Source organism: Scardinius erythrophthalmus (assembly GCF_964197995.2).
Source record: "Scardinius erythrophthalmus genome assembly, chromosome: 21".
NCBI classification, from domain to species: Eukaryota; Metazoa; Chordata; class Actinopteri; order Cypriniformes; family Leuciscidae; genus Scardinius; species Scardinius erythrophthalmus.
The window spans coordinates 24,575,432-24,590,904 of record NC_138241.1 but is presented as its reverse complement, the minus strand read 5'-3'; the positions used below and the strand labels follow the sequence as shown (position 1 = coordinate 24,590,904).

General features: G+C 45.3%; 1 protein-coding gene across 6 annotated transcripts in view; it reads left to right on the top strand.

Annotated features, from left to right (window-relative positions):
* sorbs1 (sorbin and SH3 domain containing 1) overlaps positions 1-15,473 on the top strand; it is a 42,931-nt gene that overhangs the window by 23,992 nt on the left and 3,466 nt on the right. For 2 of the 6 annotated variants that reach the window (XM_081350638.1, XM_081350637.1), the window contains 9 exons: positions 4,578-4,663; positions 5,181-5,345; positions 5,482-5,528; positions 5,660-5,774; positions 5,874-5,999; positions 6,568-6,762; positions 6,960-7,508; positions 8,779-8,877; positions 9,382-9,566. In XM_081350638.1, coding sequence (XP_081206764.1) covers positions 4,578-4,663; positions 5,181-5,345; positions 5,482-5,528; positions 5,660-5,774; positions 5,874-5,999; positions 6,568-6,762; positions 6,960-7,508; positions 8,779-8,877; positions 9,382-9,566 — 1,567 coding nt within the window. The remainder of the gene's footprint in view (positions 1-4,577; positions 4,664-5,180; positions 5,346-5,481; positions 5,529-5,659; positions 5,775-5,873; positions 6,000-6,567; positions 6,763-6,959; positions 7,509-8,778; positions 8,878-9,381; positions 9,567-15,473) is intronic. The other 4 variants (XR_014029046.1, XM_081350639.1, XM_081350641.1 and 1 more) reach the window with 4 other exon arrangements.

Genomic DNA, 15,473 nt, shown 5'->3' with positions numbered 1-15,473 from the left:
ATTTTTGGCAATATACTGTAAATATCTATTAACATTCTGCCTGTAATTCCTGTGGATAGCAGCTGGTAACTTCACAGCACACTAGAGGTTTCTTTGGTGAGAATTCCCAAGACTTGTAGTGCTTATATAAGTTAATGACCACAACGTGAGTAAGTGCCTGTCTTGGAGCGGTTTGGGGGAGTCTGCGATAGATCAAAAAGAAAAGCATATCGGCACATTTGGACAAACTTTCACAATAGGAAACAAATGGTGCATTTGGTTGGACCAAAAAACGTATTGGAAGTCAGAACACAAGTAAAGGAAATGCTAAATTTTAGATGCATTGTCTTTCAGCGCATATGACTCTTTAAAACAGTTTTTAAACATAAAAGAGTTACTGAGCAGGTCAAATGAATTACTATGGATGTCACATGAATATTGGAGGAGACGTTCCAATTAGCAGTTTAGTGGTAGGCCTACAGTATTTTGATTCATTGTCAGTTGTAAGTTAAAGCAGAAAAAAAAAAATGTTTTTTTTCAAGGCCTATACTAGCATTTATGGATTTGAAACTTTGCTCACACAGGACTCATTGAATATTTTTGTTTTGTTTTGCAGTTTGCCAGGAGTAAAATATCTTAGTTGTTATATGATTTATTAATGACTTTAAACCATTTAATACTGATAAATTTGAATCTGAACTACCACAATAAAATATTCCAAACATACTATTCTTTTATATGTTCTTTTTAGTACAATTAAGTTTATTTGATAAATGATAAAAATTATTAGATTATTTATATTTAATATTTTTAGTTTATATATTAGCTGTTAAATTATGAAACTAGCTAATTAAAGTAAATATTTAGTTTCATGCTTCATTGTAATAGTGATGTTTTATAAGTACTTGATGTACTGCCGTGATTCCTCCAAATATATAATAAGGCAATGTATTGCCTTCAAGATTAGTTAAACTCAGAGTTGAACCTGCTTGAATGCTCTAGATAAAATTAACTGACAAAATAGACTTAAGTTGGAGTATTTATTTAGTAATTAATGTAACATTTCTTACATTATTTCCCAGTTGTGTGATACTGTTGTGTTCGTGCTTGTTGCAAGTGTAATCTAATGCACTCTTTGTTCTGTTACCCTGCATGCCTGCCAGTGGATTATAAAGGTGGGAATGGCTGTATGATTTCACCTTGCTCTTCTGTAAATACTCACTCAGTTCTTGCCACTAATGCACTAGCTTCTCAATACAAGACTAAAAAGTCCTTGTCGGCCACCAAAGCCTGCATCCCTCAAATCCTTCCTTCCAAGTTTAAGCCCAAGTTATCGTCCTCTACCGATGAGAGCCTGGAAAGACGGACCGAGCAGACGCAACAGCGGCCCAAAGCGCACAGCTGCGATGATCTGCATCCGGAGGCCTGTGGCTCACAGAATGGAGATACACAGAATGCCGATCACAGGTTAAATTCGGCCTGCAAGGGCAATGGATCACCTGAGAGCAGGAACCTTCATAAAAATGGACCTGTTGTGGGATCTGTGAGGAGCACTGCTGAGTTCTCTGCCCTCTATCGAAACATGCATAACATTCAGAGGCCGAGCTCCTTGGGCTCTAGCCCCAACGGTAGTGTCCGCTGCCTGGCTTCATTTTTCGAGAAGCCGGGGGGCGACATTACCTTGGATAGGACTGAGTTCATCCCCCGGGAGGCTGTCACTTTTCGGGTGATGGAGTTTGAGCGTATCATTCAGCGTTCGAACTGTGCGCCCACTCGCTCTGCCTCGATGCCCATACTCCCTAGTAACCCAAGCCCTTCCCACAGCCCTGCGCCGGCCTGCTTTCTCCAGTCTGCTCTTTCAGCTGAGACTCTAGTCATGCCAGAGCCTGCACATACTGAGCACTGTCCAACCATGAATACAGAGGCCCAAACACCCAAAGAGGAAGCTTCTGTGTCAGACGAGTTCCTGAACACCTCAAGAATTGACTTACCTTTGGAAAATGAGGGCAAATCAGAGGAAAACTCCAGTTGCATTCATGATGCTGCCAAAGAGACGCCCTCCAGCTGTACCTCAGAACCCACAGGTAACCATCACCATGATCACTTCCCCTTCCACACCAAACAAAGCAAGTGTAAAGGCACCTGCCCAGCTTCCTACACACGATTCACCACAATCCTCAGGCACGAGCGGCAACAGGCCAACACCCTGCAGGAGAAGAGATGTGCTCCCCCAAGAAACTTTCTTCTGATGGGACCAGCCCCTTTCTCCTTACGGAGGTCCTTACACAGTCAACAGGCCAAAAAGACTTGCGCTCTCTCCGCCATGAAGCCTGTGGCCGGAGACCTCTTCTCGACCAGGCCGAAGCCTGTGATTCCCCAACGCCTGTCCTCTTTGGAGGTGCTGGAGAGGCTCAGTAACGGAGAGAGCTCTCCCTGTGAGGGGTGCAACTCGGATGACCTCATGGATGTGGAGGGCTCAGAAGCCAGTAAAGATCACTCTGAAGGTGGCTATATTGAGAGTGTCATGAGTGTCAGATTGTCCACACTCATGTTCGGGCATGACTATGTCTGTGATCACTCATCTTCCTCCAGCCTTTCTCTCTCTTGTCTGCTCTTCTGTCATCACTGAGTGACTTTATTTTTTCCATTTCTTCCGTGTGCACTGTGTGGCCAACTTTGTGTGGTTTGTAACCAGATTGGCATATTTCTGTTGTGTTGTGTTTAAGTGTGTTATTTCACTTTTTTTTATTTATTCTCAGACTTTCACTTAAGCCATTTAGTATTATTTTTTTATTGCCTTTGTAATACATTGTCCAGATAACGATGACCAGACATAAATATAAAAAAAGAACAGAACAAAGTCATGGTAAAAAGTACCTCCCATCGAGTGCAACAGTGACTGAACCTTTCAGCTGCCTGGGTTCTGAAATTGTTGTTCCAAAGGGATTTTTCAATAAAGTATAAGCAATTCTTATGTGTTTATTTTTAATGCTTAATTTTAAGCAAAAGTGTATTTGAAATTTAAGTCAAAACAACAAAGGTACCGCACTTAAAGGAGAACTCCGGTCAATTTTAACATTGAGCTAATTTTTTTGTAAATTTGGAGTGCAAAGGATGTTAAGAGGCTAAAAGCAGGTTTAAAACTTGCCCCATTTAAGTCAACAGGGTGCAAATTTTAAAAAGAGGATAACACGGTGTAGGCAACACCGATTTTTGTCGTTGTTCTCTGTACTGACAGCACTCCAAATTTACAAAAAAATGAGCTCAATGTTAAAATTGACCGGAGTTCTCCTTTAAGTTGTTTTGTGAGGGAATGATCTTCTACGCATTCCATGAAATGTTGAGAATTATCTAATCGAATCATAAACAGTGGTATAATATAAAATGATTGACTTACAGTCAGATTATATACATATACAATCATGTATATATAAAACAAGTTTAGATATATATACAGTATAAACAATTTTATTCAAGTTTATAACAAAAATTTAAAGGACCGTTCACCCAAAAATGTCATAATTTCCTCACCCTCATGTCATTCATTAAAATTTCTTCTTTGGAGCATAAAAGAAGAGTTTTTGAGAAATATGTTACCACTGTTCAAAATATTGTCTTTTGTGTTCCACTTAAGAAAGAAAGCCAAAAAGGTTTGAAATGACATGAGGGTGAGGAAATATGACAGAACTTTGATTTTGGGGTGACTATCCCTTTAATGTTCTCTATAATGTTACTTTTGTAAAAGCCAGATTCCATTAATCCATTATCAAGTATTACTACATACCAGAAGTTCTGTTTTCACCCTACCATATAATGATAAGAGATGAAACTGAGAGGAATTTTGGCGCAGGATTCACCCACTTGTCATTTAGCTTCTTGTCAGCTTGAGAAAATATTTCAGGCCTCAAATGTTATTGAACAGATGCATTTTGTACATTAAACAGACATTTAAAATTGTTTCATGCACATACAACTTTCAGCATACTGCAAAGCCTTTCACAGATTTGATCTGAAATTAAAAGACTATTTCAATTTCATAGAATAGTGTAAAACATGAGTCGGTTTTTACTCTGTTTAAGGATCAGGACCAGTGCATTCAAATGGCTATTATGTTTTTTGTTTTGTTTATTATTATGTGGTTGTCACTTAATTTTCTATTTTTTAAAAATGCATTAATGCATTACACTAGACATTTTTGAAAGGAATGTCAAAATGTGTATTTTTACCATACTTTTTCATGATGTTAAGTTTTGATGCATGCAACTTTTTAATTTTGACTGACCATGGCTTATGCTTATCCTGCAGATCTCAAAATACTTGCTTTATGCATGAACTATTCTAATGTTAAACTGTAAGATGTGTAAGCCATTTTATGTTCATGTAATTTTATCTATATATTTTATATAACATCTTTTGTTATATTTGAATGTCAGAATGTCTATGTGTCTATATCATCCCCATTGACATGCTCTATAAATAGAAATTTCAGAGATATGAAGTGTTGTGGAATGTTTGAACCAAGACTGACTTGAATCATTGCTCTTACTCTTTATGTAATTTTGGCAACAGAAAGTGAATCCTATGTTTTTTTCAAACAGACTCCGATTCCTCACATCCATTAGGCCACGGGGATCATGGAGAGAACCCAGACGAGACTGTCCGGAAACGCTATGGAGATAAAGAGGTGCCATATCTGTTTTGACATTTTCTTCACACTGCAAACAAATCATTTTCTTAATTGCTATGTTTATATTGTTTTCCTGGAACAACATATAAACATCCTTAAAACAAGATAAATTTCCTTGAGAAGGAAAAATTATAATATGACTTGTTTTCAGAGAATATATCTTAAAATAAGTTACATTTTCTGCCCTGTGGACATAGTTTTTTAAGCATATATCTAAAACTAAAAATAAATGTGTGTATATCCCTAATGTATCAACATGAACAAAATAGATACATATTTATTAATTTGTAAATTGAAATAATATAATGTAATATAATATAATATAAAATAATATCATCTTCTGAATATACAGTACATACAAGTGCTGATCTGTGGGTCCTCTGGTCATGAGTAATTTAACAGACATATGGTGGATTTTAAAGCATGTTTTTTGGAGACTTATTTTGCTGCTGTACAATGTGGTGAATTTGTAATAGGCATAATGAGTGAATTAAAAGCCTGTTTCTTTTTAAAGAAAATTCTGGAAGAGCAGAGACGGTTAAAGCGAGAGCAGGAAGAGGCAGACACAGCCGCTCGGAGACACGCTGGGCTGGTTGTGACTCATCAGCAGTTCATTACTAATGACCGCTTCGGCGACCTGCTGGTTATTAATGAGAAAGAGAAGAGAAAAACCATAGAGGTGACATATTTTCTCTCGTTATGCTTCAAACGATCTTGTTTGATGCTGACTGTCTTTTTATGTGACAGAGAGTTGCTGTGATTATAAAAGATTCATTACTGTAGAAATTATGCTAATGGCCTCTTATTGTCTGCAGAGAACTCCTGCTTTGGCGCGATTTGACTTCAGAGCAGAAAGTTTAAAGTAAGTGTCTCACAATTCAGTTCTAAGGATGCTAATGAGATCATCATGTGTTTGTAAATATCAGCATGTCTCTTGACATGTAGAGTTCTACATTATACAAGTCTAACCACATTCTGTTTCCCCTTAATCAGGGAACTACCATTTCAAAAGGGAGATATTGTATACATCTACCGGCAAGTTGATCAGAACTGGTTTGAGGGAGAACATCACGGAAGGGTTGGGATTTTTCCACGCAGCTACGTTGAGGTACATTATTTTTATCACTTAGTATTACATTTTTTTGTATCTAAAAGAGTTTTCAGGTGTGAAGTAACATGTCTTTCTTCTGTTATTCTGTTTTTCCAGCTCTTGCCGCCAACAGAAAAGGCTCAGCCCCAAAAAAGTGCTCCGGTCCAGGTGTTGGAATATGGAGAGGCTATGGCTCGATTTAATTTCACTGGCGACACTGGTGTTGAAATGTCTTTCAGAAAGGTAGTTCATACTGTTTCTGTAATTTAATGAAGATTACGCTTAAGTCCAGCGGTCGACGCTGTTGATATGCAAACAACAAGAGATAGAGAAATCAGTATTACCGTATATGTTTTATTTAGCTTTTTATTTTAGAAATATGGAATAATCATTCATTGTCCAGCAGCCTGTTTTATGTACTTATGAGCTGAATTTGAAGCCAAACGCTCTTAAAAGTGTGATGAAACAAGACAAGTAGAAAGCTTTCAGAAGAAGAAAATAAAAATAAAACAGAAAAAAAAACATTTTAAGGAAAAGTTTGCAGAAAAGGTTTTTAAACACTGCAAAAAACTGCAGTGAATATAAGTAATTAATCAACAAAATTATTATAGATGCAGGTGGATTCACATATGCATGTCTGCATCAGACTTTGCTTTGCCGATTTTGTTACATGTAAATTAATAATAGAGATTATGAAAGTGAATGTCAGAAAACGAAAAACAAAAAAACTTATTTTTAAATAAATAAATATGTGTGTGTGTTTGTTGTTATGATTGCAGGAGCTAATTCAAAATCTTTTGTCTGCCTGTAGGGGGAGCGAATAACACTAATTCGCAGAGTAGATGAGAACTGGTATGAAGGCAAAGTTTCTGGCACAAACCGGCAGGGCATCTTCCCGGTCACCTACATAGAGGTGCACAAAAGACCCCGGGTGAAAAATGGAGTGGACTACCCTGATCCCCCTATCAGCCAGTCACCTCATCGGAGCACAAATGCCTCTCCACAGGTAAAAACCTGACAAAACCTGTCCCTTAGATCATTTTTATTCAACTTATGTGAATCGCTTTCATTTTTCCATTTGTTTTTGTTTTTATTTATTGATTATCTCATACAGTGTTTTCATCATTTCACCTCTCCCTTTCCTCCTTCCTCTTTATTGTTTCCTTTTATTCCTCCTGACACCCGGCCTTGCCCTCCAAAAAGCCCATTCGTAATCGGCTCACCACCTCCCCTCTCCCTCTCCCCCGGTCTCCCCGCCGCTCGATCTCCCCCGAGGTCCATGCCATCTCCAACGAGTGGATTTCTCTCACTGTGGGCGGAACCAGCAGCAGCCCCCCAGCCGCCCCCACTCCACCCCTCCCCCCTCTGCCAAGCACTTCCTACCGCTTGGGCGAATATCTGCCCCCTTCCATGTCAGCCAGTCCTGTGCCTCCCATCAGCGGCAGCCCCTACTGCATCTCCCCCATGGCCTCTCCTTCCTCGTCTCCTTTACCCCCGCCCTATCCACCCCGGCCCTGCTCGGCCACCCCGTTCCTCACCTTCACTCCGCCTCAAAGCGAAGACTTCCTTCTTTCTCCACCATCTCCCCGCCTCTCCCGCAGCCTGAGTCCCTGTGGGGGTGCTGGGCTTGAGGGTTGGCTTACTAGGGGCAACAGGCTGGATCAGGAGTTTCAGGAAGGGGATGGGTCTGAAATAGACAGGGCTGGCAGCCTCCGCAAGGCTCCTTACAACAGGAACTATAGCCCAGCAGAGGTATCTTCTGCATGGTGTGGTGTGTTTGTTCAAGGTGCCCATCATAAGATGACTAAGTTCCGTTTCCATTGGCACGAGTTATAGATCTAGCAGGCTGCAATAGGGGACAATATCTGACCCATCTGATTAAGCTATTGAGTTATACTTTTGAGGCTTTCACACTGTTGAGAGAAACACAGTTAAAAAAGAAACCGCTGCATGAACCTCTAACATGATTAGCATGAAGCTTGTTTGTTGATATTTTTCTCTTTTTTCAAATGATGCATGGCTGATACAAATCTAGAGATTACACAGTGTGTATACCGACTTGATTACCCTGTCAAACCCAAACGGCATGTTGAAATTTATTAAAATTTAAGAGAGAAATGTAAAAATAACAGATTTATTAAGATAGTCAATGTAACTTGTTAATTTAGTAAAATTAATTAAATAAAAAAGAATTTGAATTTAATCATGCATCCTTACACTTAGAAGGATGCATTGCTGTGGACTGTAGGCCAGTGAAAGTGTTATATTCATTGATAATAAAATAAATGATACTTTGACTTCTAAAGCCACTTTCTATAATGTATATTTGGTGATTTATTTGAAAGTTTTTCTTAGCAAATATTGATATATGTGATTAATTGCGGTTTTACTTGATTAAATGTATGTAATTAATCAGACAAATCTTTTTTTTTTTTGATTGACAGCCCTAATTTATATTAATAGTATTTGGTTAATTCTATGTAACTGCTTGAAGAATTCCACTTTTTTATCTATGTTCAAGTGAAAATATGTGTTAGCTTATAAAAAGTTATGTTTAAAGTACCATTCAAAATTTTGGGGAGATTTTATTTTATTTTTTAAAGAAATGCAAGGACACATTAAATTTATCAAAAGATTGATCAACATTTTAAAAAAGCTTACCAATTCTCCAAACTTTTGAATGCTAGTGTATAAGTTACGTTTGGAATTACAGAAGGAGCATCTGAGCATGATGTGACACTGTTTTAATGATTGTTTGATGTTTTATAGGAAATGTGGTCACTGCTACTAACTCACTGTCTTTTTCCCGTGCATTATGTGTTTGATGTACTGTAAGGTTGTACTGCCGTCCTCTACACAGAGGAAAATATAAATGGACTGATCAAATGCCAACTGTACTGTTGTTTGTGCATACTTACTTCAAACTTGAACCCAAACCTCATGGATGAACATGAACCGTTGTGCACTGACATGTTTTAAAAAGAGGCAGATTATTTCATCAATGTTCTTTTTTCCCCCACAGCCATTAAGAAATGATGTAGAATATTACGGGCGATCTTCAAGAAGTCCTGTTATGCTGTTTGACATCCAAGACAACAACATGAATGCCAATTCATTTACGGTAAATTAATTTTCGTGACATAATTACTCTTAGATGCACATACTGCTCCATACTTTTTTTTAAATGTCATTTGTATTGATTTTGAATGGTGAATATGAGCAGTTTCATATTCTGCACTGATTATCAGACTCTTATGAGACGCATCACAGTCAATCATTAGGCTCACCTCTATGTTTTACTTTATGTAATATCTAATCCTGAAACTCACCCACATAATGCATGACACCTCTGTACCCTGCAAGTGAACCTGTCCTATATGATTGTGGCGTATGTTTCACTCCTTCCACATGCACTCACTCTGTTGTCTCACTCTTCCATGCTTATCCTCTGGACACTACCATCCCTTCCGGCTTTCCTGGTATTAATGGACATTCCCTCCTTTCTGTCCTGTTACTATCTTCTCTAACCACACTGCCCCTTCCTCAAACTCAATTTCCATCTGAATGACTGACCCTACTTCCTGGTTTGTGGCTACATCTTGTGCCGACCCACTTCCACCAATAGGAGGCAGTGTGTAATGAGATCATGAATATTGCAGAGACCTCAGTGAGGTACTGCAGCACTTTGTCACGCCCTATAGACTCCGCCCACCGACTCCTGCCTCCTCCCAGTAAACACTCTCTCATCATTTCCCAGCAACCCCTGTCCCAGAGCAGCAGTCCTGAGCCTGGACGCATGAGCTGTGGGATGTAAGTATGATCTACAGTACCTCTGTGTATTTCTGTGTGGATGCACCTGTGCTTTTCACTGACATGCACCTAAAAATTAGGCAGGACATCCCTTACATGACTGCACTATGAATCCATATTTACAGATGCATAACACTGAGTTTTGAATGATGCTAAATGTTAAGCATTATGGTCTTCAAAGTACTTGTTGATGTTAATTTTAATCTCCCATTGAAAAAATACAATTCTCTCAAATAATTGTACTATGCTCACCAAGGTTGCATTTATTTGATCAAAAATACAGTAAAAACAGAAATATTGTGAAACGGTATTACATTTTAAAATACCATATACCATAAATATCGTCTCGGTTACGGATGTAACCCTCGTTCCCTGAGTGGGAACGGAGACGTTACGTCGGATGACGACGATTGGGGTTTCGCTTAGAAGCCTATCACCTTCGAGTATATAAAACGAGCCAATGGCAATGAAATGCCATGGGTCTGCGGAATTTGCATAGCGTATCTCCGCCCACCGCAGGGGGTATATAAGGAAGTACGCTGCAATATGCAGATATGTCTTCGCTGAGGAGCCGAGACTGAACTCAGGCGTTTTTCAGCGGTACAGCGGAAGTGGCAGGAAGACGTAACGTCTCCGTTCCCACTCAGGGAACGAGGGTTACATCCGTAACCGAGACGTTCCCTTTCGTGGTCACTCCGAGTTACGTCGGATGACGACGATTGGGGTTCCAGTCTAATCACGCCACCTCGGCTGTCTTCCAGTGCCCTGCGTAAGTCTGAGCTCCCTGTTGTGAGACTAGCACGAACGAAGGAGTCCTACTTAACACAGGGATACCAAGGTACACTGGGAAGCATATCTCCAGAGAGAAATATGCAATCATGCCCAGCCATTGATGGGGGGGACTTAGAATACACATATGGCCAGAGGCTGCATATGAGAGATCACTGAGGTGTCCAGCCGCAGGTGGAATTTTAAACCCCAGGGGTGGCAAGGTGGCTTGCCAAGGGAAAGACACACGCTCACAAGGAGACTTACAGCGGATACACATGTGGGGGTCGCCCAGAGGGGGGACCATGCACATGGTGGCACCTAGTCAAGCGCAAAAGCTGAGTATGGAATTTTGGCATAACTCAGGCGTTGACATAAGCAGTGCTGGAGGAACTCAGAGCTTATCAGACTCACCTGAGGAAAATATCGCACGTATCCCGTCCGTGGAGGGGAATGGCGAGCAAGCGAAGACACCTGAGCAGAATCTAGCACCGGCTGGTTGAAGCGAGTACATGAGAAGAAACTGGCTCTACTCGGAGATTATAAAATCTCGCGAATGTGTTGGGTGTCGCCCAGCCTGCAGCTCTACAAATGTCTGTTAGCGAGGCGCCATGCGCTAGAGCCCAAGAGGAAGCCACACTACGTGTGGAGTGGGCTTTCACACCAAGGGGGCACGGACGACCTTGCTGCTGGTATGCCAACGCAATGGTATCCACTATCCAGTGTGATAACCTTTGCTTTGAGAGAGCCTTTCCCTTCAGCTTCCCACCATGACAGACAAAGAGCTGGTCTGAGGTCCTGAAACACCGCGTTCTGTCTACATAAGCACGGAGGGCGCGTACTGGACAGAGCAGTGCCAAGGCTGGGTCTGCCTCCTCCAAGGGCAGCGCTTGCAGGTTCACTACCTGGTCTCGAAAGGGTGTGGTAGGAACCTTGGGCACATATCCAAGCCGGGGTCTCAGGATCACGTGAGAGTCAGCCGGCCCGAATTCCAGGCACGCTTCGTCAACCGAAAATGCCTGCAGGTCCCCTACCCTCTTGCTGGAGGCCAATGCAACCAGGAGCGCTGTCTACATAGACAGGAACTTAAGCTCCACTGATTGCAAAGGCTCAAATGGAGCACTCTGCAGGGCAGTTAGAACCACTGAGAGGTCCCAAGAGGGTACGAGGGGCGGACGAGGAGGATTTAGTCTCCTGGCTCCCCTCAGGAACCTGACGATCAGGTCGTGCTTTCCCAGAGACTTACCATCGACTGCTTCGTGATGGGCGGCAATGGCGGCCACATACACTTTCAGGGTGGAGGGAGACAGCCTTCGCTCCAACCCTTCTTGCAGGAAGGAAAGCACGACACTGATGGGGCATCTCGTGGGTTCTTGATGTTTAGAAGAACACCAGTTGACGAAGAGGTTCCACTTCAACGCATAGGCATGTCTCGTGGACGATGCTCTAGCGGAAGTGAAGGTAGCCACCACCGCAGGTGGTAGGGTACTCAAACCTGCCTCGTCCCGTCCAGGAGCCACACGTGGAGGTTCCAAAGATCGGGACGAGGGTGCCATAAGGTGCCCCGTCCCTGAGAAAGGAGGTCCTTCCTCAGAGGAATTGGCCAGGGAGGTGCTGTCGCGAGGAGTACTAGTTCGGAGAACCAGGTCCGGTTGGGCCAATACGGGGCAACCAAAGTGACCTGCTCCTCGTCCTCCCTGATCTTGCGCAAGGTCTGCGCAAGGAGGCTCACTGGGGGAAACGCATATTTGCGTAGGCCCCGCGGCCAGCTGTGCGCCAGTGCATCCGTGCCGAGCGTGCCCTCGGTCAGGGAATAAAACAGGTCGCAGTGGGACGAGTCGTGGGAGGCAAACAGGTCTACCTGTGCGTCGCCGAACTGATCCCAAATCAGCTGAACCGTCCGGGGATGGAGTCGCCATTCTCCAGCGAGAGGCCGAACTCGAGACAGCTCGTCGGCCGCCTGGTTCAGGTGTCCCGGGATATAAATGGCTCGAAGCGACCTCAGATGCTTCTGACTCCATATGAGGAGGTGGCGAGCGAGTTGCGACATACGGCGGGAGCGTAGACCACCTTGATGGTTGATGTACGCTACTGTTGCGGTATTGTCTGATCGGACTAGTACGTGCTGACCCCTGAGCAACGCCCGGAAGCGGTGCAGGGCGAGACGTACAGCCAGCAACTCGAGGCAATAGACATGCCAAAGGCGCTGGGGTCCTGTCCAGGAGCCCGCGGCAGCATGACCATTGCACATGGCGCCCCAGCCCGTGTTGGAGGCATCTGTTGATACAACAACATGCCGGGAAACTCGTTCTAAGGGCACTCCGGCCCGTAGAAAATTGAGGTTCGCCCACGGGGTGAAGGTCTGACGGCAGGCTGGAGTCACTGGGACTTGGAGCGTGCCGTGTTGCCATGCCCACCTCGGGACTCGATCGCGAAGCCAAAGCTGAAGCGGTCTCATATGAAGCAATCCCAGCGTCGTTACTGCGGCTGCGGATGCCATATGCCCCAGGAGCCTCTGAAAAAGTTTCAGTGGAACCGCACTCTTGCCCTCAAACTGACGAAGACAAGTCAGCAGTGACTGCGCGCGCTCGCTCGTAAGCTGCGCGCACATGGCGACCGAGTCGATCTCCATACCGAGAAAAGAGATCCTCTGCACGGGGCAGAGTTTGCTCTTCTCCCAGTTGACCCGAAGGCCCAGACGAGCTAGGTGCCGGAGCACTAAGTCCCTGTGTTCGCAAACCTGGTCTCGAGAGTGAGCTAGGATTAGCCAGTCGTCGAGATAGTTCAGGATGCGAACCCCGTGTTCCCGGAGGGGAACAAGGGCTGCCTCGACGACCTTCGTAAAGACGCGAGGAGACAGGGCTAGCCCGAAAGGGAGAACCGCGTACTGGTATGCCTGCCCCTCGAAAGCAAACCGTAGAAACGGTCTGTGTCGCGGTAAAATGGAGACATGGAAGTAGGCGTCCTTCAGGTCGATCGCTGCAAACCAATCCTGCGGCCGTACACACTGGAGGATGTGTTTGGCCGTTAACATCTTGAACGGCAGCCTGTGAAGGGAGCGGTTCAAGACGCGCAGGTCGAGGATTGGCCGTAACCCACCGGACTTCTTGGGTACAATGAAGTAGGGGCTGTAGAAGCCGGACTTCATCTCGGCTGGAGGGACAATCTCGATCGCACCCTTCGCCAGTAGGGTGGCGACCTCCGCTCTCATGACAGGGGCATTGCCCCCGACCATAGTGAAGCGGACTCCCCTGAAGCGGGGAGGAGATATCGCGAACTGAATCGCGTAGCCGAATCTAATGGTTCTCGCGACCCAGCGGGACAGTCTGGGAAGCTCTAGCCAGGCCTCCAGAAAGTGCACCAGCGGGGTCATACGAACCACAGACGTACCGTCGGTGGGGCAGCGAGGCGGAATGACCGGCACCGGCGAGGGTGGCATAGCGGCCCTGTGCGGGGGCACGGTCATAAACCGCATCCTGCCAGAGGAGGCCAGGGGAGGGCGCGCGTCCCACGGGGGCGTGCTCTGGCAGGGGTCTGGCGACAGAGGGGGGATGAGAGGAGCGTGGCCCGTGGGCGGCGCGTGCTGTCATCCACTGCCTCTTAAAGCTCAGAGAAAGAGCATCAGTTCTTTAGAACAAGATTCTCCCCCAGCCCTCCACTGGGGGAAGGAGTGGTCCTGCTCCCAACTCCCCGAAGAACTGAGCCCTAACTCCAAGCTGCCCATCTCAGGAGTGCTGCTTAGCCAGGTGTTAGCCGGCTAAGGGGCAGAGACAGGCAGTGCCAGCCTCCAGCGACCTCCTCGTGCTCGGACCGGTGAAGGCTCGAGGGAAGGAGCCGCATGGAGGTGGCGTCGGCGGGAAGCGGACTAAGCAGACCACACCAACGGATGACGGTCAGTGCATAGCCTCAGTCCGCTTCTGGAGTGATCGAAGACTGTTGGGCGCAGTCCTCAACCACACCGCCGACCAGGCTGCCCGCCTCAAGGGTGCTGCTTAGACTGACGTGGCAGTCTAAGGGGCGGAGACGGGCAGCGCCACCCTCCTGCGACTTCCTCCTACTCAGAGCTGGTGAAGGCCCGAGGGGAGCAGCCGCATGGAGGGGGCCTTGGCGGGAAGAAGACTAAGGAGACCGCACGGATGGATGACCATCGGTACAGAACCTGAGTCTGCTTCAGGTGGCCGAAGCCACCCGCCAAAGAGCTCAGCCTGGGACATGGGGGAGCTGAGAAAATTAATTCTCAGACCCTACCACATCAACCTGACTAAGCCCATGTCTGGACCACATAGTGGACATCACCTGACCCAGGATCACGCAGGTACCAATGTCGCCCGAGAGCGAGGTCAGTAGTGTGCGTGGCGGAACAACCAGGCCGGGCATGGGAGGCATAGCGTCCCAGCATAGGGGCGTGGTTAAAATTTTCCGCGTTCTGCCAGGGTTGGCCAGGGAAGGACTAGCGTTCCACTGCGGCCGGTTCGACAGAACTCCCGGGACAGCACTGCATCGAAGGCTTAGGCGACACACAGTACTGCATGACCGTGCCACGATAGTGACGGGGAACATACAGACCATGATCACCATGCGATCGAAAGCAGCGAAGGCGGAGGACACCCGCGAGCCGCGAAAGTCACGTGGAGTCTCGCGCAGCGCAGGCGTCCTGATGCACGTCCGGGAGAAGCTTACAGCGCTCGGGGGGAGGGCGGGGCCACTCCAGCCGATGCTTTCAGCTGCCCGGGAAAGCATGGCTGACAGCTCTGGATCGGTCCCGGCAACGATGGCACTCCCGTGGGAGGCAACGCAGTCGAAACTTCATTTCCAGAGGAATCAAGCCCACCTTGTGATGCTGTGAGTGCATGGTCTGCGATGTGGAGGGGGGTGTGGCCCGAGGAATTGACTCGTCGGTTGTTGTGCCACACCAAACCCTCAGATCACCCTGGCCACCAGCCAAAGTATCTCTTCTCGAGGAAGAGATAAATTGGGGTGTGGCAGAGGGGACTCTACTCACATGGAGATCATTGAGTCTTGATCTATAAACATCGCGATGGTCATGTTCCCTTCTTTTTCTTTTTTTTTTTTTTTTAGTTTATTTTTTTTGCAATGAAAACATGACTCATCAACGAGCGCTGCCAAGCGTGATTAAGC